This window comes from Oenanthe melanoleuca, chromosome 17, assembly GCF_029582105.1.
Source record: "Oenanthe melanoleuca isolate GR-GAL-2019-014 chromosome 17, OMel1.0, whole genome shotgun sequence".
In the NCBI taxonomy this organism is placed as follows: Eukaryota; Metazoa; Chordata; class Aves; order Passeriformes; family Muscicapidae; genus Oenanthe; species Oenanthe melanoleuca.
In genome coordinates this window covers 9,915,849-9,942,222 of record NC_079350.1, presented here as the reverse complement: position 1 = coordinate 9,942,222, position 26,374 = coordinate 9,915,849, and the positions used below count along the sequence as shown (strand labels likewise).

Here is a 26,374-nt window from a genome sequence, read left to right as displayed (position 1 = left end):
TGGGGGGCTGGATCCACTCGCCCTGCTCCTCGCCATCCCTCAGGCCACGGCTTCTGACTCCGTGACCCCAGGAAATGCCGATGGAGGGGGATGAGGAGGAGTGCGGGTGCTCCACGATCCTTCCTGCTCTCATTCGAGCACCTCGGCCCATCCAATCCTCCTCCCTGCCAAGCACCAGCCGCTCCTGGTGCAGCCCCTTGCCCCTCCCCGGACAGGACCTGCCTGCTCTGACCTACAGCAGCAGCAAAACATGAAAACAGAGGCTAGAAAAACATCCCCAGGGTGTTCCCAAGGCGCCAGCCCTGGTGCTGTGGCACGTCCCCAGGACACTGGTGGCCACACGTGTCCCACAGGGATGCTCAGCACGGGGCAGCTCATGTGAGGCAACCCAAGCGCAGGGTCCAAGGTCTGGACATCCCTGGGGCAGCTCCACAATGAGCAGCACCCTGGGAGGAGGCCCAGAGCCCAAATTCTTCTGTTTGACAAGAAGATGAGAAGGAGGAGGTGACACTGGGACAGCAGGGCACGTGGTGGCCCCAACACTGTTCCACAAGCCCAGCTCTCAGCCATCCCCCCTGCAGAAGAAAACACCAGCAAACACCCCCAGCAGAAACCAGCTGCAGTTTAATGGCTGCTCTTGCTGAAGGCTGGGGTGGGACTGGGCTCGTGGCAGCATTTTTATAGTTGGAGGTCAAGAGCAGAGGGACAGACAGGAATTGTTACTGATCAGTGACACAGGATCTGAGCTGGGCACCGGCTCCATTGGGATCTGAGCCACACCCCAGTGCACAGAGGCACCTGGATCTGAGCTGGACACAGCCCCAGCCCTTCGTCAGTGCAGTCCAGGGGCAGCAACACTTTCTGCTCCCCACCTGACCTGTGGATGAGGGACCCCACCGGGCTCCAGTGGCCAGGGCAGATCCCTCCAGTCCCAGGGGGGTGTTGCACTCACAGGAGCAGGAACTGGGGCTGGGAGCCCCTGGCTCTGCCCTGCCTGAGGGTGCAGACCCAGCACATCCCTGTGGGGCTCCAGAGCAGCAGCCCCAGACCTTTGGCATGACAGAGGTGCAAGGCACTGTCAGCACACGAAGAACAGCACGTCCTGGCCCAATCTTCCCACGGGAAATTCCCCCAGCTGCGGGCAGCACTGCTGGAAGCACTCTCCGTGCCCCTGCAGAGCCAGGGGCCTTTCTGAAGGCAAACACCTCTGCAGAGAGGAGGAGCCACAGCTGCACCCGGTGTGTCCCCAGGCAGGGGCGGGCAGCAGGAAGGGATTCACTGAAGGAGCCCCAGCTGGGAGCTGGGAGGATGCCGGGTGCATTGCACGGGGAGGGCAGTGCTGCTGTGTGGGAGGGGCTGTGCCCAGGGCCGTGAGCAGCAGGAGCAGCCCGGGAGCGGGGCCGGGGCGGGGCCGTGCCCCCCGGGCCGGGCTAGGCGCTGTGGAAGATGCGGACGCGCTGGGCGATGTCCTGGCGGCACAGCGGGCACGAGTGCAGCCGCTCGCAGCAGCGCTGGCAGCAGCAGACGTGGCCACAGGGCAGGAAAATCATCTGGGGCTGGGGGAGAGACAAAGAGGGGACAGGGGGAGTGCTGCTGTCCCTGAACGCGGGTCCCAGCACGGGGGGAGCTGGGATGACCCGGGGAGTCTCAGCGTGGGGGGCACAGCCCCGCACCCGATTTCCCCCTGGCCCCTGTGCCGAGCAGGGACGCAGGGACGTGCGATGGGACACAGGGAAGGGCACGGGGCTGAGCTGAGCAGGCAGGGTGGGTGGAGCTCAGCCAGGTCCTGCCCCAGCCGCACAAAGCCCGGTCCGACCCTGCCCTGCGCTTCTCTGCCCCCATCCCCGCTGGGCTGCCCGAGCCCGGCCGTGCCCCGCAGCGGGCAGACGAGCACCCGGGCACTGCCAGGGCAGGCTGGGGACACAGGCCCGGGGATGTTGGATCCCGGCCCGGGCCGTGCCGGCTCTCACCTCCTGCTCCATGCACACAACGCACTCCGACCTCCTCTCGTCCCACGGCAGCGCCGGGGCCGCGGGGCTCGGGGGCTCCTCCGGGGGAGCGCTGGGCGCTGGGGCCGCAGGGACCTCGCTGTCCTCTGCCCTCCTCAGCTCTGCAAGCAAGCAAGGTCTGAGCCCCCTGAGCTCTGCCTGCCCTCCCAGCCTCCCCTCCTCACAGCCACGGGCTGTGTGCGACCCACAGAGCTCCGTGCTCCGGGCTCAGGTACCTGCTGTGAGGGGGCAGAACAGAACTGGGGGTACCTGGGATGGTCGTGGCCACAGCCAGCATCTCCTGAGCCCTCCTGAGGATGGCACGCTGCAGGCCAGCCTCTGTCACACCGAGCTGTGGGGCAAGAGGAGGGTGTTGGCCCCAGAGGGACAGCAGGCTGATGTCCCCAAGGGGACACTGAAAACTTCTGGGCATTGCTGGCAAGACGTGGCCATGCCAAGGAAAGCCCCTCTGCCAGGCACCAGGAATTCCCTGGTGCTATTTCTACCACAGAGAGCATCTGGTGGATGCTGGAAGACAGAGCCAGGCTGCAGCTCACCCTGCAAGTCTCTGGGAGAGCAAAGATTGCCTACAGGGACAGGCAGAGCAGCACAGGCACCTGTCCTTGATGCAGCACAGCACCAGCACTTCACCCTGGCAGACCCAGAAAGCACAGCTAAGCTCAGGGGAGGGACAGGACAATCCCTGCTGGTGCTGTTCACATTGTGGCTCTGCTGTTTCATACCTTTTCCAGGTCACTGGCACTCATGGTGCCCAGCATTTCCAGGGATATTCGGTGGTGAGCGAAGATGGGGAGGTACTGGTCAGCAGAGAGCTCCAGCAGCAGGGTCACCAGCTGCTGCTCCAAACCCTTCTCCTGCAAAACATGGAGTGAGCTCCCAGACTGCAGCCCTGAGGCCAGGCAGCAGCAGGGCTGGGGGTGTGCTCATCCCTGCCCTGCCCTGCTTCAGCTGTGCTGCATCCCAAACACACCAAAGCCTGAAAGCCCAACAGCTGGAGCAGCTCTGGCCCCAGGTGTTTTATGGGCATGGTTCAAAATGTTGATTTGTCTGGGAATAATTGAACATCCTGAGCTGTAAAAGACCCACAAGGACTATTGAGAACAGCCCCTGTCCCTGCCCAGACCCCCCAACAATCCCCCCTGTCCATCCCTGGTGTCCAAACGCTCCTGGAGCTCTGGCAGCCTCGGGGCCGTGCCCATTCCCTGGGGAGCCTGGGCAGTGCCAGCACCTCTGGGGGAAGAGCCTTGCCCTGAGCTCCAGCCTGAGCCTGGGCAGTGCCAGCACCTCTGGGGGAAGAGCCTTGCCCTGAGCTCCAGCCTGAGCCTGGGCAGTGCCAGCACCTCTGGGGGAAGAGCCTTGCCCTGAGCTCCAGCCTGAGCCTGCCCTGGCCCAGCCATTCCCTGGCTCCTGTCCCTGTCCCAGAGCAGAGCCCAGAGCTGCCCCAGGGAGGAGCTGCAGTCCCCAGAGAGCTCCCCTCACACATGGAAAAACCTTTTTGGCAATCACTGGGACTGGATCTGTGTGAGGGGTCTGTGCCCTGCTCCCAGCCTTAGCAGTCCCACAGTGGGAGCAGAACAGCAGCAGCACCTGGAGCTTCAGGGAGAGGGGCTTCTGGTTCAGCAGCCGCTGGTACTGGATCAGCCAGTAGTTCTCCTGTTTGGTCTCACTCTTTGCCTCCATTTCCAGCTGAAAAACAAACAAACACATTCATTCAGCACCTGAGAGAAGGTGGCCAGGGGGGTTCAGGGATGGGTGTGCAGGAGGGAACCCCCAGCCTGGGCTGTGCAGGGCCCAGCCAGAGCACTGTGATTGGGTCAAACAGGCATTTCTGGCTCCTGCAGGCTGGCCCCACTTTGACCCCGCTCCCACCCAGTCCAGGGCTGTGCATCCCCCTCCTGCCCCTGCCCCAGACCCTGTGGCCTGGTCCCCTGAGGCTCAGGAGAGTCTGGATATCTTCAGGACTGCAAGACCACAGCTCCCATCCCTTGTGCTCATCCTGCTGACCACTCCCTTCCCAGCAGGGTCTCTGTTGGTGATGATGGTGCCCCATGCTGCACCAGGAGAGCTGCTGAGCCCCCCAGGTTTATGTTAGAACTTCCTGGGGCTAAACTGGCCTCTGGCCCTGGACACAGCTCTGCTCTGCTCCCCTTCACTGAGCCATGGACTCTCCCTGCAGCCAACCCAAATGCTTCCTCATCCACAGCACTTCATGAGGGGCTTCATTACCAGGATTTGTTGCAGTTCTTCCTCCCTTTGCTTCTTCTCCTTGAGCAGCTGCTGCAGGAGGCAGCTGAGTGCCTGGCGCTGCTCCGTGACCAGCTCCTGCAACAGGAGAGCTCTGGCACCACATCCCACCCTGCTGCAGCCTGTGCCCTTCCAGCAAGGCCCCTGCCACACCCACCCCAGGCCCTGTGCCCCACAGCTCACATCCTCTCCTAGCAGGGCAGAACCAAGCTGAACCCACTCCTGTGAGCCCTGCACTGCCACTCTGAGCAGCCCAGCTCACCCTGGCTGCAGCAGCTCCTCCTCACTCCATCAGTTCAGCCAAAAGTATTCATGGCCCCCCTCCTTAGAATTATGGGATCTTAGACTGGTTTGGGTTGGAAGAGACCTTAAAGCTCATCTTGTTCCACCCCCTGCCATGGGCAGAGGCACCTTCCTGCCTCCCAGGGTGCTCCAAGCCCTGCCCAACTGAGGAGAGACCACCTGAAAGTAGGTGTGGAATCCTGCAGGTAAACAGGACAGGTGAGGTCCCCTTCCCTTTGGGATGGTTCCTTTCCCTGGGGTCTCACCTCAAGCACCCCAGGGCAAGGCCAGGCATCCCTGCAGCCACTCCTTGGCAGTGGAGAGTTAAGTGGCTCAGGAATGTCCAACCATGTGGCACCTCTGCAGCTTCACTCTCAGCTCAGCCATGCCTGAACAGAGCCCAGAGGCATCAGCCACAGCACAACACCCATGGACAGAGGGACAAGGATTCTGTTACACCCTCAAGTTTGGGGAAACCTTCACTGACCAGAGAATCCCAGACTGGTCTGGTTGGAAGAGACCTTAAAACCCATCTTGTTCCACCCCCTTCCACTGTCCCAGGGGGCTCCAAGGGCTGTCCAGCCTGGGCTCAGCTCCTGGGCCCTGCACAGGGACAAGGCTCCTGGGTAACAGCTGCCTCTCCCAGGCCAACCCCACCTCCAGGAAGCATCAGGACCTCCATGGATCAGAGAGGGACAACTGATGTCAGGGGGAGCTGCTCCAGCCCAGCAGGGACCCTTTGGGCAGCACAGCACCAAGGGCAGGGGGATCCAGAGAGATTCAGGCCTCGTTCCTCAGCTCCTGGTGCTGAAGCTGCAGGTGGCACCTGGGCACCTGCCCTGCAGCTCCTGTGCTCACAGGGTCACACAAGCTCTGGGTGGTTCCCACCCTCTGCCCTCCAACACCACAGAGCAGCTGTGTGAGTCCAGGCAGCACAAGCCAAACCTTATACCTGAAGGATCCAGGACAGGGCTGGGAGGCACTGCTGCCTGGAGCCAGCACTCACCACTGCTCTGTGACAGCCTTGGGTGCTTGTCACTGATTTTGGGCTGACCAAACAGGTGTGCTGACCTGGCACATGGCACACAAAAGAAAACAACTGAGGCAAAAGCACCATAAAACAAAATTTAAACCAAAGCTGCTTAAGCTAAACCTGGTATTCCTCAATGTGTGACTGCTGATGATGTCAAAAGCAAAACACAACACAATGTAAGAGGACATGCAATGCACAGCAGGCAGGTGTTTTTGGGACAGCAAACAACTGGACTGCAAAATCCTTCCCCACCCAGCAGACCTGGAACTGCCCATCCCTATCAAGGCTCCTCTGCCTCTCTGCTGAGAATGCCTGGGGGTGTTTAGGGGAAGCAGTGATGTCCCACATTGCCAGGACACAGAGGGGTTGGTGTGTCCTGTGCAGAAGGACCTTCTGACTAAGCATAAAAGCAGCTGGGAAGTGCCAGGAGCAAGGGAAGCAAGTGGAGCAATCCCAGAGCAGAGAGGGTGGGGGGCAGCCCCAGAGCCCCACGTACCTGCAGTGTCTCTGTGTCCAGTTCTTGCCTCTTTAGCTCCAGCTGTGTCAGCTGCAATAACTCTGTTTCTATTAATTTAATCTAAACAGAAGATGAAACATTTTTTTACTGACATTTAAAATGACTTTAATTTATGCTCTTTTAAAATGAAGTCTGACTGGCAAGGGCAGCACTGCAGAGCACTCAGAGGTTGAGGGGAGTGCTGTGGGGGTTGCTGTGCCCTGTGGTGATGTGTGTGCTGAGGGTCTCTTCTTTTACCTGAGTTCTGTCCCAACCCTTCAACTGTCTCTCTACTCTCAACACCTTCTGCTCATGTCTGGAAGCTCACTGCAATCAGTCTGTGCACCCAAACCTTTTGCAGCCACTCTGCAAAGTGGAGCCAAGGCCCTTCCAGCAGCAGAGCTCAAACCTCAGACTCCTGGACAGTGCCCTGGTTTCCAGGTGCTCAGCAATCCCAGAACAGCACCTGCTCTTTCAGGTGGGCCAACTGAGACACAGAGAGGTGAAGTGAGTTGCCCAAGGTCCCACAGCAAAGCCAAGATGAAAGCCCAGCCCATCCCTCTGCCCCTGGCCATGCTGCTCCTGCAGCAGGGGTGGGAGGAGTCCCAAGGGTGAAAGGTCCAGCCTTGGCATCAAGGAACAAATTCCCTTTGCTCACAGAGCAAGAGGGAGCAAAATGCAAGACCCAGATGGTGAACTCAGGCAATGATGGAGAGGCTTCCAACAGAAATTGGTCACTGGGGCACTCAAAATATCCAAGCCCTCAAGTTTATCCAGCAAATCCTGACCTGAGACTTTTCTGCTGTGTCAGATCAGGAGAGGGAAGATTCTGGAGCACTGTGCCAGAAACCAGCAACCCTCCTTCCTGCATCCACCACTGCTGCCTTCCCACCTTCCTGCATCATCCCCTGGAATTTTTCCATCATCCTGCATCATCCACTACTTTCTCCACCAGCTCTCACTCTTCTCCCTGACTACATAACTGCACCTTCTGCAGAATGGAGCTCAGAAAGGCAGGCTGAGAATGGGAACAAAAAGATGAACTCATGGCTCAAGGTGTAGCTGGGTGTGCTGGATGGAGATGCAGAAGGATGCTGATGGGCTCATGTGGAAGCAGCAGCCCTGCCCAGTACACAGCCTGAAGAAAATGAGAGGTGCAACTGCAGAGCACCCCTGGAGTCAGTGCAGGTCTGTCCTCCAGTGCTGAGGTGACTGAAGGAATGGCAATGCCACCAGGAATTTAAAAGCTGCTTTGACACTCCCTCCCTCAGAGCTGGCAGACTGGAGTGTGACCAATACCACCCAACTCTGTTCCAGAGCTCTCAGCAGCACCAGAGCTCTCCATGTTCTCAGACCTGCTCTGTGCTCACTTTGTTCTTCCTGCCAGGGTCTCATCAAACAGCAGGATGAGCTGAGGAGCTCGTTGCTCTTTCCTCTGTTGCTGACTCACCTGGTTCCTGATCTGCCTGTGCATAAGATCCTTCTTCACCTGGAGAGCTTCAAAGGCAGCTTTCTGCATCTCAATCTAAGGGACAGGCAAAATCCTGCTTAGTGAGGTGGCTGGTGCAGTTGCTGATGGGCTCAGAAGCTGCTGCAGGGACTCAGGCACAAGTCTCTGAGTGGTGCTTGCTCTGAGCAAGTGTCCTGAAACACAGCTGAGAGCCCAACAGGTAAAGCTCACCCTGGAGACATACAGAGAAATATTAATGTTCTTCAACCATTCATCTGGAATGCTCTGTGTGACCCCAGCTCTCCTTTCCAGCAGCACTGAGCAGCCAGGCTGTGCTGCAGGGCACAGCTGCCCAGCACTTCTGAGAACAAACTCTGAAAATGCTTGTCCCAAGTATCCCAGGAAACCTGCCTCAAAATCCCCTCTTAATCATCATGGCAGTTTTGCTTCCCATGTTCTGCATTTGTCTTTTCTGAAAATTTGCATCTAGATAAAAAGTAATTTTTTTTCAACCATCCAAGTTAGTTTGTCAGAATAGCAGATACTCTCAAAGTTTAGCATGTAGTGTTAAATAAAATCACTTCTGCATGCAGCCCAGCCCAGCCCAGCCACTGCTGCTCCTGTGGCCCACTCTGGATCCTGCTCTCCCTCAACCCCCCATGAGCAGTTTGCTCCTTGGCCTACCTGCTGCAAGATCTGACTGACAGCTTTGTTCTGATCCAGCTGCTGCCAAGCCAGGATTTGCTGGAACTTCTGATCCATCTCAGCTAGGCTGCAAGGAGATGGATGTGGCATGGAGTTAATGCTGGGTCTGGGACTCTGGAGGTGAACCAGAAAAGCAGGATGGGGAATGCAGGAGGAGGAATTTCTTACTGAATGGGGGCAGAGCCATGGCACTGCACAGCTGATGGCCACAAATTTAACACCTCTTTCCCTACAGCCAAACCAAATCTGCACCACAGCTCCTGTGGACCTGTTGAGCAGGTCACAGGCTCATAAGGCTGTTTTTGGTCAGTGCTAGAGGTTGCCAGATTAAAGTTTGTAATCTTGTTGTAAACACTGAGCCAGGATGCTCTCAGTATGTGCAGCAACACTCGTGCACACCCAGCACCCTTGAGGCAAGCTGGGAGGTGAGGGGAGGAGCTCTGGGCTACAGTTTGGCACTGAAGTGCTTCAAAAAACAGGAATACAACTGGTCTAACTCCATCCTTCATATTTAACAGAATGTATAAGACAAAATATACAAAAGTGACAGTTCCCCCAAAGTGTGATTAACATGCAAATTGTGGTCGTTTGAAGGTGGTTCATTTAAGGGACTCTGACAGTTTAATTTGCACTGTCCTGTGCTGTTACAGCTGTCCTGCTGCATTCCAGCAGCTCCAGGGTTCCTGATGTACTTATGGGAAGAAAGGGATGTAAGACCAGCAGCCCCAGACCCCCTGCACCTGGAGCAGGCCTGGCTGACGAGGTCCTGCCGACGGGACTCGGAGCTCATCTGGAGGAGCTTGTTCTTGTAGGTCTCAGCCAGCATCTGCTGCATGGCAGCTGGGGACAGAGGGACAGAGGGACAGAGGGCTGTCAGTGCCTGCCTGGCCTGGGTGTGCAGAGCAGGACTCACCCACCACTGCTGCTGCAGCCACTGCAACCAACAGTGGCTCCCCTCTCATTGCTCTTGCTCTTCCCATTTCACTGGTTCCAGAGCACACCCAGCCACCTGAGAGCTGTGGCTCTTTTTTGGGAAAAGAGCTGAGACATCTCCACTCTGCCTGTGCCTGCACCTCTTCAGTGCTCAGAGAAGCCCAGTCACTGCCTACCAGCCCTGAGATCACAGAATCTCTGGGAAAGTAGGAAGGGTCCCACAGGGACAGTGCAGCCCCTGTCCCTGCCCAGACCCCCCAGCAATCCCCCCTGTCCATCCCTGGTGTCCAAACGCTCCTGGAGCTCTGGCAGCCTCGGGGCCGTGCCCATTCCCTGGGGAGCCTGGGCAGTGCCAGCACCTCTGGGGGAAGAGCCTTGCCCTGAGCTCCAGCCTGAGCCTGGGCAGTGCCAGCACCTCTGGGGGAAGAGCCTTGCCCTGAGCTCCAGCCTGAGCCTGGGCAGTGCCAGCACCTCTGGGGGAAGAGCCTTGCCCTGAGCTCCAGCCTGAGCCTGCCCCAGCTGTTCCCTGGTTCCTGTCCCTGGCCCAGAGCAGAGAGGAGTTGGGCTCTGCCAGTCTTAGGGGGACACCACCTTCTGTCCTCCTAGAGAAACACATCTGGTCATGGTCAGCATGAGCAGAGAAGACTTCCTAGCACCATTCTTGTTCACCAGACATGAATCTGATGGATTAACAGGGAGCTTGGCTTGTGCCCCATGGAGAACAGGCTGGAGCTGCAGGTGGAAGCCTTGGATCAGTGGCACATGGGCAGTGCTGCTCCCTGTGCCCATCAGGGCATGTCAGAATGTGTGTGCCAGAGCATCTCCCATGTGGTTGCCACCTACCCAGGGCACCTCCAGAGGAATCAGGTCTTTCATACAATCACAGAATCATTAAAGTTGGAAAAGACCTTTACAATCACCATTAAACCTCGAGTGCCACATCACATGTTTTTTCAACACTTCCAGGGATGGTGACTCCACCACTGCATGCCTGATCACCCTTTCCACGGGAAAAAAAATTCTAATATCCAACCTAAGCCTTCCCTGCTACAGCTTGAGGCTGTTTCCTCTTGTCCTGTCCCTCGTTCCCTGGGATCAGAGCCTGATCCCCACTTGGACACACTCTTGTTTCAGGGAGTTGTAGAGAGTGAGAAAGTCCCCCCAGAGCCTCTTCTCCTCCAGTCTGAGCCCCCTCAGCTGCTCCTGGTGCTCCCCAAAGAGCTGTCTGGACTTACAGGCCACTTCCCTCCTGCGCAGCTGCTCCGTCTCCTCCTGGGTTATTGCCATCAGCTGTTCCATCCTGATCCTGCCAACAAACAATTCAGGCACTCCTTCAAAAGAGCCCCTTTCCTCCACTCACCCAGCTCAGTCTCAAGGCTGGACAGGTTCACCCTGCTCAGGAAAGCTGGGCTTATCAGAGACACCAAAGCCTCAATGATTTTTTAGTGAAGAACCTCTAAGTTTCATGGGAGACAATATAAAATTTGCTCAAAACCACAGGGGCAGTGGCTTTAGACAGGGAGAGACAGAACATCAACACAACATGCACATGCTCTTCCCAAACAGTGCCAGGCCCTTCCTTGGCTTTGCTTTCTGCTGAGGATGAGCCCAAGCCCAAGAACTGTCTTGCTTGCCAGCAGATGGAGGATCTGTTGGTGCCTATATTGGAATACAGAGTTTTGTTCCCAAACTCATTATTTAGGACTATTCAGAGATGAAAAAGAGGTAAAATCACCCTGTCACTGGGTGTGCCAGACTGGGTAGGACCAGGCACGCTGAGTCCAGTGTCCTGCCTCCAACAGTGACCAGAGGCAGCTGCAGGTATGAGATGAACCTCACCTGACTTAGGGTGGATTCACACTGGTGACTCTGAAAGGAAGTTCCCATCCCTCTTCCCAGCTTCCAACCCCTTTTCCAGCCAAGTTTGTTTCAAACAGACTCACCTCTCATTTTCCAAGGACTTTAAAATGTCTGAACTTCGTTTTTGCCTTTAAAAAAAAGATAAAACAAAGGTTTTCATCAAGCTGAGTAGAACATCCTGGTCCCCCAGGGGTCAGAACCAAGGAGTCACAGAATATCCTGACTCAAAAGGTACCCACAAGGATCATCCAACTCCAGCTCCTACACAGGACAACCCCAACAATCCCCCCATGTGCCTGAGAGAAAACAACTTTGTTGTCATGCACAGCAGAGCAGCTTTCAGCACCAGCTCACATGGAGACCCAGCAGACACAGGCAGGGGCACCTTAACACTTCAAATTTGCACCTTCCATGAGGAACTAAAATTTCTTCCATAGCACTGCAAAATGCCAACACCACATATCTATGAAACAGCTCTTTTAAGATGCCAATTCCATGCTTTGAATGGATCTTTGGCAGTCCAGGACCTAAGGCAGCTCCTCCAGACATCAATCCTGACCGGGGGTGAAATGAACCGCCCAAAACAACATGACCAAAAAAATCAGAGCAAGACCCCTGGAACCCCACCTCTGGTTGTCCTCCAGCAGCTTCTGGATCCGAGTGGCAGTGCCCTGCTCTGTGTCCTTCAGCTGCTGCAGCAGCTTCAGCCTCTCCTCCTCCAAATAGCGCTGGTGCTTCGACAGACCCTGCTCCAGCCTCTGCTGCTCCTGCCCAGAGCAGGAAAGCAGAAGGTGGGTTTGGGGAAGGCAGGGGTGCCCTGGAAGGCCCTGCCCAGCACACCCACCTCTCTCACAGTCTGCAGGATCTCATCCTTGTGGCTGCTGAGCTGCTGCACCAGCAGCGCCTGCTCTCGCTGCCCCAGGTTCAGGCGCCGCTCAAACTCCAGCTTCTCCTGCGTCTTCCTCTCCTGAGAGGAGTAAGGGGGAAGATGAATGACAGGAATCTCCTTCACCAGCAAGAATATATTCTGGGAAAAACATAAAGCAAGGCACAGTAAAGAAGGCAAGGCAAATGGCAAACAGGAGGCTTGTCTAGGGGAGGGGAACGTTCTCTCCTTGGGAACCCAAAAACTGGGAAGCAGAAGCTGCTGCTCTTTTCATAATCCCCAAACTCTTTCATGTCATGAAGCTGAATTCCCTGGGCATTGACTGACACCAAACCAGCCAATATAAACACGTGGAGGGAAGCCCAAAATGCAGGTTGTGTTCAGTTCCACATGGCACAGGACTCCCTTGTGTGCTGGAAGCAGCCAGCTCTGAGCAGCTTGAGCCAAAGGCAAAGGAACTGCATGGCAGGAGCTTCTGGTTATTTCAAAGTGAGCCTTGCACAGGGGAAGAGACAGACCAAGGAAACCAAAAGAACAAACTAAAAGTGTAGCCAGGAGAGGGGAACGAGAAACAAAATAAAAAGATGGAAAACAAAAACCAGAAGCAGACCCATGCTGCAGACAAAGAAGTTGCAGCAGTTGATCCTTACCTTCCTCTTCTCATAATCCAAGAATTTGTTCTGAAAAATAAGCAATATCAGCAGACATTTATTGTCAGAAGTACTTTTTTGTAGATATTATTAGTCCACAGCACAATCTCCCCATACTGAGTGAAGACATCAACCAAAGGCACAGGAACACAGGCCCAAAGTCCAGCCACTCAGGCTTCTCCAGGGGCAAAGGCATTGACTCTGCACTTGCCAAAGAGGAATTAGCACAGTTACCACAACTACTGGTCCAGCCTCCCCTTTCCCAGGAACACTGAACATGTCTAGCCCAAGGAAGCACAAGGTTCTTCTGCAGTTTGCTGTCCCCTCAAAAACAGACATCACACACTGCACATTCCATGTGCCACTGCCAGCTCTGTCCCTTGGCTCCATCAATGCTTTCAAGGATGAGGACAGTTCCTTGGGATGTGATTTCCAGGAGCCAGAGTGGTGACACCAGCCCCAGCTCAGCAGGGAGATGAGCCACCCTTGCACACACTGTGCCTGGCTGCTCCCTTGATCCCAAAAGACCCATGGAGAGGAAGGTGATGAGGGATGATGTGCCAAGTGCTGGGGGATGTTTTGGTGGAGCACAGACACAAATCCCAAACCCTCTGGTGCAGGGGAGCCTCACCTGCCACTTGCTCTCCTCCTCCAGGTACTTCTCCACTGTCCTGTCCACCCCATCCACTGAAGTCCCTCCTCCATCACTCTCCAGTGTGGGGAGCAGGTACTGGGAGGGAGGGTAGTATGCAATTCCACACTCTGCAAGGCAGCAGACACAAAATAAGAACATTTGGGGCTCAAAGACCTCCTTGGCACCATGGCTGAGAGCTGGCTGGTGTGTGGGACTGCTTCCAGCTGTGCTTCCTCTGCCCACACACCAAGGAGTGCCTGGCAGGGCTCCAGCTGAGGCAGGAGGCACAAGGAGCTCTGGGAGGAGGTGAGGCCACTCCATCCCCACCAGGACAAGGATCTGCTCAGACACAAACACATCCTGCACACAGCTGCAGGCCTGGTGACTCCTGCAGGGCTGAAGATGTCACTGCCCAGAACGAAGTTCTGACTACACCTTGCAAGGCACTGCATAAAACCTCCACAAGGCTCCCTGCCTGCACTGAACACAGTGTCTACAAACTTAAAGTAAATTTCCTTTGTCATTTGAGTTCTCAATCTGTTTTCATCATTCTCATAACAACCTGCAAGGCCCAGGTCCTTCCTCAGGATAAAATGAGGGCAGTAGGGACCTTGAGTGACTCGTGAGTCTCCCTCCTTGTCCCAAGGCAGTGACAGAGTGACAATGCCAACCCTCCCACAGGAGAAAATGCAAATACCCACAGGAGATGCACTGACTTCTCATGGTCACTGAGACAGCCTGACCCAGCCACTCTGGTTTTTAACACTCAACACTTCAGTGTGGCTGGGCTCAGGGAAGGACTCGTGTTGTGCTGTTTGCCCACAAAGACAGGTAACCAGGTGTGCAGGGCACAACAACCACCCCCAGCAGAGCCCACACAGTGTCTGTCCTTCAGAAATGCCATCTCTGGGCACAGCCCAGGTGCTCCTCTTACCCTTGCAGAGGAACTGCTGGATGGCCTCAGTGCCCTCACTGCAGATCTCAGGGGGTGGGTAGGTCATGGCACAGGCATCCAGGGTCAATGTCTCCAAAACAGAACACACAGAGCTCCAGGTTATTCTGAGTCCAGACAGAGTCCAGCTGCAGCTCTCCTTGCAGCTCCCCAAGACCTTGCTTAATGTTACCCTAAATCCTGACATAAATGTGAGGCTGTATTGAATCCCTTCTGGGTGTCTCCAGAGGTGACTCCACTGTCCCTTGTTTGGAAGCTTCTGAGCTGGCCCCTCATTGGAACATTCCCCTCATGCAGGCACTGGTACTTCATGTTTAGGTACCAGAGGTCAGAGCACTTCTCAGCTGCAGACATTCCCTACTCCACATCAGGAGTTCCCTTCTGCATGGAAATGGGGGTGATACAAGGGCATGGAGAGAAGTCCCATAAAGAAGGAGGGGAAGAGCCACTTGTTTTGTCCTACTGTGGCCACCAAAAGGACCTAATGTTGCCTTTTGTAGAGAAGGGCATAGCAGGAAGGCCCAGAAAGGAACCACTTAACCATGCACAGGGGGCAAAGCTGCACAGATGGCTTAAATCTCACTGTCCTCATGAGAAGTGAAACAAAATGTTGTGTGACTCAGGGAAGCATTTATTCACACCTTCCTGCTGATGTCTGAGCCAGCTGTTGCCTCACACTTGCACCATTTAGCACTGACAAGGTGGGCAGCCAGAAGGCAACACATCCATAAAAATCCAGCAGCTTTTGCCATTCTGAATGTACACTTCAGAGAGCCATAAACCCATGGGAGCTGACAATGAGCTGGGGATCTGCCAGGGTGACAGAGGCTCAGAGACAGCCTGGCAGGTAACATCCACGGCTTCACTCTCTGGGGATTGCTTTTGTCATGATTAAATGGCAAAATGATCAGATTAGATGGTAAAAATGATCAGAAAAAGCAGAGCAGGCACACAAAAGTTATTTTGTGTGAACAGCCCTGTTACAACCCTCTGCAGTGCATCATTCCCAGACCCTAGCCACTCCCCAGTGGGCAGGATTTATTCCCAGCTGAGGAGAGCAGGAAGCAGGGAAGGACTGCCTAGGGCAGTACCTGCAGGGAGGGGATGTGGGGCAGTACCTGCAGGATGTGGGGATGTGGGGCAGTACCTGCAGGTGTGGGCAGTACCTGCAGGGTGTGGGCAGTACCTGCAGGTGTGGGGCAGTACCTGCAGGGTGTGGGGCAGTACCTGCAGGGTGTGGAGCAGTACCTGCAGGGTGGGGATGTGGGGCAGTACCTGCAGGGTGTGGGGGCAGTACCTGCAGGATGTGGGGCAGTACCTGCAGGGTGGGGATGTGGGGCAGTACCTGCAGGGTGGGGATGTGGGGCAGTACCTGCAGGGTGTGGGGCAGTACCTGCAGGATGTGGGGCAGTACCTGCAGGGTGTGGGGCAGTACCTGCAGGGTGTGGGGCAGTACCTGCAGGGTGGGGATGTGGGGCAGTACCTGCAGGATGTGGGGCAGTACCTGCAGGGTGGGGATGTGGGGCAGTACCTGCAGGATGTGGGGCAGTACCTGCAGGGTGGGGATGTGGGGCAGTACCTGCAGGGTGTGGGGCAGTACCTGCAGGGTGGGGATGTGGGGCAGTACCTGCAGGGAGGGGATGTGGGGCAGTACCTGCAGGGTGTGGGGCAGTACCTGCAGGGTGGGGATGTGGGGCAGTACCTGCAGGGTGGGGATGTGGGGCAGTACCTGCAGGGTGTGGGGCAGTACCTGCAGGGTGGGGATGTGGGGCAGTACCTGCAGGGAGGGGATGTGGGGCAGTACCTGCAGGGTGGGGATGTGGGCCAGCCCCCGGGGCAGCTCCTGCAGCTCGTTCCCACTGACATCCAGGGCCCGCAGGCTCCGCAGGCCGCTCACGCTCCCGGGCAGCTCCCTCAGCTTGTTCCCTACACAGACAAAAAAGCCAGTTTAAACCAGAGAACCTTCCCAAAACAGGAGGCAGCAAGCTCATCTGCTCCAGCCCCAATCCACAACCACACCTACAGCTCATTTGCACAGGGACTGTCCCAGGTCACACAGGGACTCAGAGGATGTCACCGCCCACCACGGGCAATTTGGGACCCAAATCTCCTTCTCAGCTGAGGTCACTGCTGCAGGCTGCATCTGTGCTCCTTCTCAGGAGAATATTTGTACCATGGAATGCTCTTCCCTTGGTCCAAGTGCCAGGGATGGGAGGAAGGGGACTGAATGTGAATTGCACACCCCGGGCTCAGAGCCCAGGTGCTGCAGACAGACAGACAATGACCTGAGCTGCCCTTGCAAGTTCCTCACCCTCCACTGCCTTCCCTGTTTCACCAACAGCTCCACATAATTAAATCTCCTTTTTCCCTCAGATTTATGGCACTGCAGAGCTGGAAAATGCCCAGGAGTCTGGAAAAGACGTGTGACCTTTGTGCTTGGGCTGTGCAAACCTGGTGGGGATACACAGGCCCACAGGACCAGCTCTGGCTGTTGGGGGACCCAACTGTAATTTGGTTTATCTGGCTGAGTGCTCTGCTTGCTTTACTAAAGGGCTTGATGCTGACACATTTTCTGCTTAGATCATTTCTCCTGCCTTGCCAATTATTTGAATTCAAACCTTCCTTGTGCTTTTCCTCAGCATTCAGAGGATAAACCATGTGGTGCTTGCCTTGGTTGAAAGGAATAATAAATGACCAGATAATAAATGTGCTTTGCCCAGAGCAATCCCATTCCATACCTTTCACATTGAGGATCTGGAGCTGGGCAAGATCTCCTATAGATTGTGGAAGGCTTTTTAAAAGATTCCTTTCAAGGTTTAGGACCTAAGGTATTAACAGAGAAGATGTTCAAAATATTCATCCAAGTCTCATGTCTTCTACACATCTGTGCCCTGGGATTTTCAGGCCCAGAAGTACAACTTGAAATTGATTGTAGATGACACTTCCAGAGTTAAAAAAATGTGTTTTCCACCAGCCCTGGATAAAGGGCATGCCAAGCTACCAGGAGTAGTGAGAAATCCTGCTCACCACCAGCATCTGGTGCTGGATCCACATGCAGGAACTGGGAATTGGAGTGTCCAGGGCAGTCCTCCTCAGTTCCAGCTCCCACCTAAAGCTACCCCCTGAGCAGGAGACCCTGAGTGTGCCCTTAGACACTGCTCTGGGTTCTCAATATAACCACACCAGGGAGAACAGCAAAACCTGAATGTTTGGGGAGATCACCAGCACTCTGCTTGCTGAGAGCATCTGCCTGGCCATGGGAGCCACTTGGGCTGCACTGAGCCGGGAGAACATGACCAAGCCTGGCTCTTCCTGCTCCTCTCCTGCTCCTTTCCTCCTTCTTGCCTACTCTCCCTCTAACCAGCCAGTTCAACAGCAACACTCAGGGTGATGTGATAGATCTGACACAATGGCACCATCACAGAAGTTGTGATTAATTATAAATCAAACAGCAGTAACCCATATCCCTGCTGTCCCCAAACAAGCACTGTACAGACACCTGGGATGTAGCTGCAAATCTTTTACCTGAAGAGCTGTCAGCTGACCAATATCAGCAGGAAGTGAAGCCAGCTGGTTGTCATGCAGGTCCAGAACCTGGAAAAGCAGATAATGTCACCAAAAAAGGTTGGGAACTAAAGTAATTAATTATCTCACAGTGAAAATTACTTTGCCTCCAATGGGACATTGAAAAGCAGCTCAAGTTTTCCAGGGGACACAGGTACTTAATTCTTGGAGGTCTTCTGGAAATTCAGGCATCAGTGACAAACAAGAGACAAGGGAGAGCAGTGACACTGAGGGAGAGCAGTCCCTCAAGACTGGGGGAGCCAACTGGATAAATCATCCCCTTGGAACCAGGCTGGCAAAAGGAATTTCTGCAGGATCAAATGGGCTGAACTGCTCCAACAGCAGTGCAGAGAGAGGGCAGGACTAGACCTGGAGCCCTCCCTCCCTCCATGTGGAGCTGCTGAAGTGGCTTTGCCACTTGGGGAATCCCAGCATGATGGTGACCCAGCCCTGTCACACCCATCACCACTTTCCTTCCCATTCCAGTGACCTTCCAGAGCAGGGGAGAAATGGATCTACCCCATAACACACCCAGCTCTGCCTGACCACCACCAGCAAGGCTGCTGAGGGGGAAATTGTGGGATTCTGAAGGGGAAAAATGAATCCTGGGACTGATGGTGATGTTACACAAACCACTCAGTGACTGCTGTGTGTGAGCCTGGGAGCTGAACCCAGAAAAGGCAGGTGTCACACCCTGGTACTGACTCCTGGCAAAGCCAGTCAGCCAGAAGGGATTTCCTTGGGCTGGTGTGTTTTAATGCAGCTCAAATCCAAGGAAAATTGGCTGCAGTTGAACTGTTAAGAATCCCAATTACCTTCACAGTTATGAGACTCAGGAGGCTGCAGGACTTTGGAACTAAAGATGTCAGATTATTTGTATGAATAATCAGCACCTGGAGAGGAAAAACCCCATTGACACATAAACACAAGAGACACCAGAATAAGCTGGAGATTGAATTGGGAAGGCTTTGCAAGAGCTCAATATCTTATTTACTATCATATAAAACATTAAAGTAGGAAATGGATTGTCAGAGAAGGTCAAACATTTTACATGAGATCTAAAGCAGGTCCCAATTCCTTACATGAGAAATACCCTTAGATGGGCTAGAACAGCCACCTGGCAGAAGTTAACTTTAGAAAACACAGACAGGATTGATCTGACTCAAACTGCTTTCTATGAAGTATCACAAAGGTGGACAAACTCCTTATAAGCAAATTCCTTCTGGAATAAAACATTCCTTCACCATAAAACAACCACACACAGTCATTTCAAACACCAAAATAATAGTTAAGCCTATTAACAGAATTATTTAGTAATTTCTGATTACATTATTACCTTTTTTTGCAAGACCTTGCAAGTTGCAAAGGCCCCATAAGGAACCTGAAAAACAATTCAAAAACAGCCATGTCAGACTTCTCTTTTAAGCACCTGCAAAGTGTGAGCAGCTCAACTCAAAATAAAAGTGATGCTTAAAATTTCTGGCCCCTGATTTTGGCCCTTTACTTCCCAGGGAGCTTCCATTTAAACAGCTTCCAGTGGCTCTCTGTGACACAACAGTGTCACAGAGCAGGCTGAGGCTTAGGCAGGAGTTCAAGCTCTGTGTGATTTAACATTCATTGTGCAGATGAGTTCAGGCAGAGGTTCAGTTCAGTCATCACAGAAATGTATTCTTGGTATGGCAACCTCCCAACCACACTGCAGTGTGCTGAGAGAGAAAGTGAGCACCAGGCAGGACAGAGTGTCCCTGATGTGCCAGGAGAGGGACAGGCAGAACAGGAGATGCCAGTTCAGCCCCTGCCAGGCACAGCTGGGCACTGTGACCTTCCCTGCAGCAGCAGCCAGACTCCTGCCCATGGTTAATTGTAAAACCAAACTGATGTCTCACTTCACTCATTGAAACAACAAGAAAAATTAAACAGCAAGACAGTTTTATGGTCCAAAAGGAGCTGCTGGGCATCCCAGATCAGCTGGGGCCCTAAGTGGAGCTGGCTGGGTGGATACTCTGTCTGCCACCCTGCCACACCCAGGCTGTCTCACACAGCCTGCAAACCCACACACAGCCTGCTGCTGGCTCCTGAGCTTGGAACAAAACATCCCCAAGCCCCAGCAAAGCCATTTCACACTGCACAGCAGGAAGCTCTCCTCTCCAGCACAGTGCCAAATCTCCCCACCTTGCTTGGCAAAGGCATCCTGTATTCAGGACCAACAGTTTAGAAGCATGAGACAAGGAATAAAATTAAAAGTGAGATAGAAATGGGAGAAATAGTTTCTGCCTGAGGCTGGCCTGGCTGCCAGCAGGAGAAGCTGTGTCTGGGTGCCTGGCACTCTGTCACTGCTGCCCACACACCAGCACAGATTGTTCCTCATTTAGTCGGCTGCCATAAAAGAAGCCAAGCTGGGAGTGAGATTTCCATCCTTAACCAGCAACTTGGAAGCAGAAGTGGGATTTTCACTTATACAGGAAAACAACCATGGGTGGCAGACTGTGCAGCTCTAAGATTACAAATACTCAGCCTTTGGCAAGCCAATCCCTCAGGACCAGCAAAATTGGGCCATGAGGTCCCAAACTGGGGTCCTGGTGGAGGGTATGAGACCACTCTGCCCTTCTAAAAGATTCACAGGATGGAAATGGTTTTGAAGTATCAGACAGGACAGGCAAACTCCCACCAAAAATACAGGGGAAGAAGCCCCCAGCTGAAAGCCAGAGATCAAGAGATAGAGATAAAGGTGGACCAGCAATAATTTCTGTCTCAAGGCTCACAGGCATGAGGGTAAATCTGACAGTTGGTACCAAGGAGCAGACAGAGAATCAGAGCTGTGAGTGAAGACTGGAAGTTGTAGAGGACATACCTCTGAGAGCTCACATCTGGATATGTCAAGGCTGTCATCAGCACCAGCTTCTTTTGCCTGGAGAGGGAAGAACCACATCCAGAGAATCAGACCATGCAGAAACACAGCACCTCTTGCTGCACCTTGCCCAGAGAGGTTGTGGGTTCCCCATCCCTGGCAGTGTCCAAGACCAGGTTGGACAGTGGGAGGTGTCCCTGCCCATGGCAGGGGTGGCACTGGATGGGATTTAAGGTCTCTTCCATCCAAACCAACCTGGGATTCTGTGGTTCTATTCCAAAGTATTTTCCATGTTCAAATCCAGCCCATCCAATGCAGCTGCTAACAGTGATGAACCTGGGCAGACACCACTAACCCAGGTCCCCAAGTGCCACATGTACACATCTCTGGATCACTTCCAGGGATGGTGACCCCACCACTGTCCTGGGCAGTCTGTTGCAATGTCTGACAATGCTTTTCAAGAAAACAGAAAGTCCCAATGTCCAGCCTGAGCCTCTCCTGGCCCAGCCTGAGGCTGTTTCCTCTCCTCCTGTCCCTGCTCCCTGGGAGCAGTGCCTGACCCCCCCCAGTGTCCCCTCCTGTCAGGGAGTTGTGCAGAGCCACAAGGGCCCCCTGAGCCTCCTTTTCTCCAGGTTGAGCCCCCAAGAACTCCTCAGCCTCTCCTCATCCCTTCCCCAGGAGATTCCCAGTGCCAGAGCATCCTGGTGAAATCCCAGTCCAGGAGAACAAACAGCAACATCTAAGCTGTTAATTCTCAGAGTGACAGGAAGATCAGAATAATGGTAAGCAAAAGAGAGGCACAAGGCAAGGCAGATATGATGGGAAGTCACAGGTTCCCTGGAGGGAAAAGCAAACTGGGAGATCTGTAAGAGCAAAGGGGAATGGAGGAGAAAGGAGAGCTGGGGTCCCACCTGCAGGCATGAGGTGGGGTGGAGGGGAGGATGCCCCATGGAACCACACAGAGAGGGGTGGCAGTGGCATGAAGGGAATGAGAGGGCAAAGGCAGACAGGGAGGCAGGAACTCCCTGAGGTACATTAGAAAGAAAAGCTGCTGTCTTGGTGGGACCAGGAACACAACTGCTGGTCATGGAACGTGGAGGGAATGTACCAAACCATCTGGAGCCAGGATCAGGCATGGAGAACAGAAATTATCTTGGCAGTGCCTAACAGGCACATTTGGCACTCAAGGACCAGGTACAGAGAAGAGAAATGACCCTGGCACTGCTCACCAGGCACATTTGGCACCCAGAACAGAAATGGCCCTGGCACTGCTCACCAGGCACATTTGGCACTCAGGACAGAAATGACCCTGGCACTGCTCACCAGGCACATTTGGTACCCAGAACAGAAATGGCCCTGGCACTGCTCACCAGGCACATTTGGTACCCAGAACAGAAATGGCCCTGGCACTGCTCACCAGGCACATTTGGTACTCAAGGCGCTTCCGAGCATCTTCGCTGGGTTTCTTCTTCCTGGAGAAGAGAGGCATCTTCAGTCCTGACTGTGGCTCTGCCCGGGGGCACAGATGGTCAGTGCAGAGAAAGGCTGAGGGTTCCTGGGGTCTGAGTTTGCTGGGGAGCCTGGGCTGCAGAACTGGGACCTATTAAGTGGCAGAGAGGAAGGTTAAAAAGGAAATAATTGTGTCAGCAATTGTCTGGATGCCATAAACCCATCTAGGCACTGTAATGAGACAAGGTCAGGGTGTGGAAAGAAGAGATCTTTTATTTACTCTGAGAAAACACACTCGGGAGCACAGTGAGGGGGCAGTGAGCCAGGGTGTGGATCTGGGTGGGCTCCTGAAGATGCTGCCTGGCCCTGGGGGTCAGACAGCCACAGGCTATCAGCAGCCAGTCCTGCAGGCACTGGGATAGGCACGGAGGAGGCAGCAGCTGAACTGCAGCTCTGGAACTCGCTGTCCTGCATCGTTCACTCTCTGTGCTGGAGCTGCCACCCTGCCACAGCCTGAGCCTGCCCGCGGCCTCTCCTGACAACGCCTGGAACAAATCTCCTCCCGTCTTAACCAGTGCAGCTCCGCCTCTCAGTCCTTCCTTTCCCTCGCCATCACTATTCTCTTCTCTCTGCGGGTCCCCCTCCCAGGGTCACACAGCTTCCAAGCTGCTCCTCTTCTTCACCCTTCCCTCATGCAGAACAGCGCCGCTCTGTGCCCGAGGGCCCAGAACCTCGCACTGGGTCGACCCTGCGGGGGTTGTGGCTCGCAGCCCTCGGGCACCGGCCCGACACCTGGGGAGAGCAGTGACAGCGAGCGAGGGCGGCGGTCACCGCGCGGCCCCGGACACCGCCCGCTCCCGAGCCCTTCCGAGGAGCACGCCCGAGGCGCGGTGCCCGGCGCCGGCCCGGAGCAGCCCAGTATTCCACAGCGGGTCCCCGCTCCCCAGCCCCGCTCATCGCTCATCGCTCATCGCTCACCGCTCGGCGCCGCCATCGCTGCCTCACCGCCGGCTCACGGGATCAGCGGCACCAGCGAGCGGCGCGCCCAGAGCGCCCCGCCCCGCCCACAGAGCTCCGCCCGCCGCGCTCGAGCGCCCCCTGGCGGCCGGAGGACCGCCCCGCCCCGGGATTGTCCGGGATGGGAAAGATCCCGGGAGTCTCCGAGTCCAGTCTGTGCCTGATCCCCGCCGCATCCCGGGCCCAGAGCGCCGAGCGCCACGGCCACGCCTTCCTTGGGCGTCCCCAGGGGCGGGGACTCCAGCGGTGCCCTGGGCAGCGCCTGCCAGTGCCTCACCATCGCTACGCACAGCCCACGTTCTGCAACAGGGCTGGCTATCTATCTATCTATCTATCTATCTATCTATCTATCTATCTATCTATCTATCTATCTATCTATCTATCTATCTATCTATCTATCTATCTATCTATCTATCTATCGCTACATTATGTTATACAGACATAAACACGCATAAATTTGTACACATCCCGCCACAGCCAGCGCTTCACCTCTCGCGAGATCTCGGTCATAATTTATAGTTTCCTGACCTCTCGCGAGATCTCAAAGGGTATATTTTAGGCCAGCGCCGCCCCCGCTGCCTTTTCGGTGTTCTCGGGAAGCGGGAGGCCTTTGGTTCCGCTCCGTGTTCCATCCGCCTCCATCCGCGTCTGCCTGCCTCCATCCCCGCCATCCGCCTCCATCCCCGCCATCCGCCGCCGCGATGCCGCCCAAGTTCGACCCCAACGAGATCAAAGTCGGTAGGTGCGGGCGGCGGGCGCGGGCGGCGGGCGGGGGCCGCGGGCCCGGCGGGCGCGGCTGACGCTGCTGTCCCCTCAGTTTACCTGCGCTGCACCGGCGGAGAGGTCGGAGCCACGTCCGCGCTGGCGCCCAAGATCGGCCCGCTGGGGCTGGTACGTACCGGGGCCGGGAGGGGTAGAACGTGTCCCGGGCGGAGCGGGAAGCAATGGGTGAATCCCAGGGGAAATTGAAGCGGGAGGGATAAAATACGTTCCGAAGGCGGTGGGAGGCGTGCCCCGGGAGCTGCTCCATCCTGGGGAAAGGTGTCCGGGTACCGCACACGGGGAGAAGCCGCGGGCAGCGCTGGGCTCTCGGCTTTAACCCGAGCCCTGTGTCACCTCCACGTGTCGTCCCTCAGTCCCCCAAGAAGGTGGGCGATGACATCGCCAAGGCCACGGGCGACTGGAAGGGGCTGCGGATCACGGTGAAGCTGACGATCCAGAACAGGCAAGCGCAGGTACCGCACGCCGCAGGGGCCGGCCGGGGCTGCAGGCGTGGATGGAGCCCCCACGGGCTCCGCCTGCTCCAGCCCCCGGCCCGGAGCCCGGCAGGGTCCACTCAGCCCTTCATCCTTCCGAGGTGGATAAAATGAGTGCCACACAGGGGGTGTGTGGGGGTCTTCTGGAAAGACCTTAAAACGTGGGTGGTGGGATGTGTGTGGAGCCTGAGAAAAGCTCCTCGTGTGCCAAAATTCAATTTTCATCTGTTGCAGAAAGATTGTTCTTTCTGCACAATGTCTAACCAGCATATTAAAAAAAAAACCCAAAAAAAACTACTAAGCTTTCTTAATAGCAGCATAAAAATAAATAATTTAAAACCTTACCAATTCCTGTAGCCACCTGCCACCGTACCTGTTCTGATACCTGTGGCTGGTACATTCCAGTGGTGAGCTAAGAGGAAGCCCCAGGCAGGAAGCAGTCCTCTCCTGCACGTGGGGAGGCCTGTGCCGAAAACCTGGGAACACATTCCTGCAGCACAAAAATCCTGCAGCGTGAGGGAACTGATCAAACCCACACTGCTCTGGAGTTACCTTTGCTGAGATAATTGAGTGGTTGAGTTTCTTCATTAGTAATGGAATTCTGTGTAGAATGGGGGGGGAAATTAATCTCTTTGCATTTAGATAGAGGTTGTTCCTTCTGCCTCGGCTCTGATTATCAAAGCTCTGAAGGAGCCACCTCGTGACAGGAAGAAGCAGAAGAACAGTAAGTGTTCCCCTGGCTCTGGTTCTGAATGTTTTGGGGCTAAAAGAGGGGAAATGCCAGTACCTTCCTTTGGGATTATTCAGCACAAACTGGACAACAGGGGACACGAGGCTGTTTTTGGGCATCCCTGCAGTGCCAGGGTAGCAAGAGATGCACATCAGCAGAAATCTGTGAGGAGATTATGGAGTCATGGACTGGTTTGGGTTGGGAGGGACTTAAGAGCCCATCAGTTCCACCCCTGCCATGGGCAGGGACAACTTCGAGGTTGCTTCAAGGTCTGTCCAACCCAGCCATAGACACTTCCAGGGACCCAGAGGCAGCCACAGCTTCTCTGGGCAAAGCTGGTGTAGATCAGCACCTGTCCTGTAGCTCAGGGCCTGGCACAGCCAGGGGAGCTGGCAGAAATGCAGCCTTGGAAAGGAGTTGGGGATAACTTGGTGCTGCTGGGAGCAGCAGCACTGACAGCAGTCCTGCTGGAGCTGCAAACCCCCAGCTCTGCAGGTGCTCTGAGTGCTGGGAGTGGTGCTCCCAGAGAAGCTGGCAGGGCCCAGTGGCCTCAGTGCTGCTGTTCCCTCCCAGTTAAGCACAGTGGCAGCGTCACCTTCGACGAGATCGTGAACATCGCGCGGCAGATGCGGCACCGCTCGCTGGCCCGGGAGCTCTCGGGTGAGTCCTGGGCTCCTGCCCAGGGAGTGCTCCTGCCCCTGCTCCATGCCCTGGGAGGGAGGGAGGGTCCATGGTCAGTTGGGCTGGCTGGAGACAGGCAGCCCCAACACCTGGGGAGGGGAGAGGCACAGGGGGAATCCAGGGTGTGAGATCTGGGTAAGGATCTGTGAGATGTGGTGAGCCCTGAGGGTCCAGCCTGCAAACCCCTGAGGGAAGTGGGACAGCTGAGAGCTCTGAGGAGTTCTGTGTGATTCTCAGAATCCAGGCTGCTTTGTGTTAGCTCACTGAGTTCCACCCTTTGCCATGGGCAGGGACACTTCCACTAGCCCAGGCTGCTCCAGGTTGCCTCCGCAGGTGTTTTCCTGATAAAACAAAGGTGTGTCTTCCTGCTGCAGGGACCATCAAGGAGATCCTTGGCACTGCCCAGTCTGTGGGCTGCAGCATTGATGGGAGACACCCCCACGACATCATCGATGACATCAACAGTGGTGCCATTGAGTGCCCAGCTGTAAGTGCCCAGCTCTGACTGTGTAATATTTAAGTACTGCAAGACTCCACTAATGGGCTGTGTCTGCTTCTTCCAACAGAGTTAAGACTGCAGAAAAAGAAGTTGCCAGATGGAGGCTCCTTCAGTTTTTTGTAGCACTTTAAATAACTAAATAAAGACCCAGTTGTCTGCAAGCACTGTTGCTGGTTTGATTTGTCCTTGTCCCATG

The 26,374-nt window shown here is 55.1% G+C and overlaps 2 protein-coding genes and 1 non-coding gene across 6 annotated transcripts; 2 read left to right on the top strand and 1 right to left on the bottom strand.

Moving 5' to 3' along the window:
- Positions 1-606: 606 nt before the first annotated feature.
- On the bottom strand, positions 607-23,214 carry LRSAM1 (leucine rich repeat and sterile alpha motif containing 1). 4 transcript variants are annotated; one of them, XM_056504789.1, is made up of 25 exons: positions 22,974-23,214; positions 21,964-22,146; positions 20,550-20,606; positions 19,035-19,079; positions 18,514-18,591; positions 17,660-17,728; positions 16,873-16,957; positions 15,939-16,060; positions 14,117-14,207; positions 13,180-13,310; positions 12,549-12,578; positions 11,857-11,979; positions 11,640-11,779; positions 11,096-11,140; positions 10,388-10,458; positions 8,960-9,059; positions 8,199-8,286; positions 7,515-7,589; positions 6,065-6,145; positions 4,236-4,331; positions 3,597-3,695; positions 2,732-2,863; positions 2,259-2,340; positions 1,971-2,110; positions 607-1,556 (listed from the first exon to the last, which is right to left on the bottom strand). In XM_056504789.1, exons 2-25 carry the CDS (start codon positions 22,033-22,035, stop codon positions 1,431-1,433), a joined length of 2,178 nt encoding a protein of 725 aa, XP_056360764.1. In that variant the 5' UTR covers positions 22,036-22,146; positions 22,974-23,214; the 3' UTR covers positions 607-1,430. The 4 variants fall into 4 exon arrangements, with proteins under 4 accessions (XP_056360764.1, XP_056360765.1, XP_056360766.1 ...); XM_056504790.1 differs by lacking the exons at positions 21,964-22,146; positions 22,974-23,214 and adding an exon at positions 21,776-21,783; XM_056504791.1 differs by lacking the exons at positions 15,939-16,060; positions 16,873-16,957; positions 17,660-17,728; ... (3 more) ...; positions 21,964-22,146; positions 22,974-23,214 and adding an exon at positions 15,383-15,396.
- RPL12 (ribosomal protein L12) lies at positions 23,206-26,339 on the top strand. Its single transcript, XM_056504793.1, has 7 exons — positions 23,206-23,750; positions 23,830-23,903; positions 24,149-24,247; positions 24,911-24,992; positions 25,572-25,658; positions 26,054-26,166; positions 26,246-26,339. Exons 1-7 carry the CDS (start codon positions 23,714-23,716, stop codon positions 26,249-26,251), a joined length of 498 nt encoding a protein of 165 aa, XP_056360768.1. The 5' UTR covers positions 23,206-23,713; the 3' UTR covers positions 26,252-26,339.
- On the top strand, positions 24,629-24,756 carry LOC130260295 (small nucleolar RNA SNORA65). The gene has a single exon (XR_008841765.1). It is a non-coding gene; the product is annotated as a small nucleolar RNA SNORA65 (small nucleolar RNA).
- Positions 26,340-26,374: the final 35 nt, after the last annotated feature.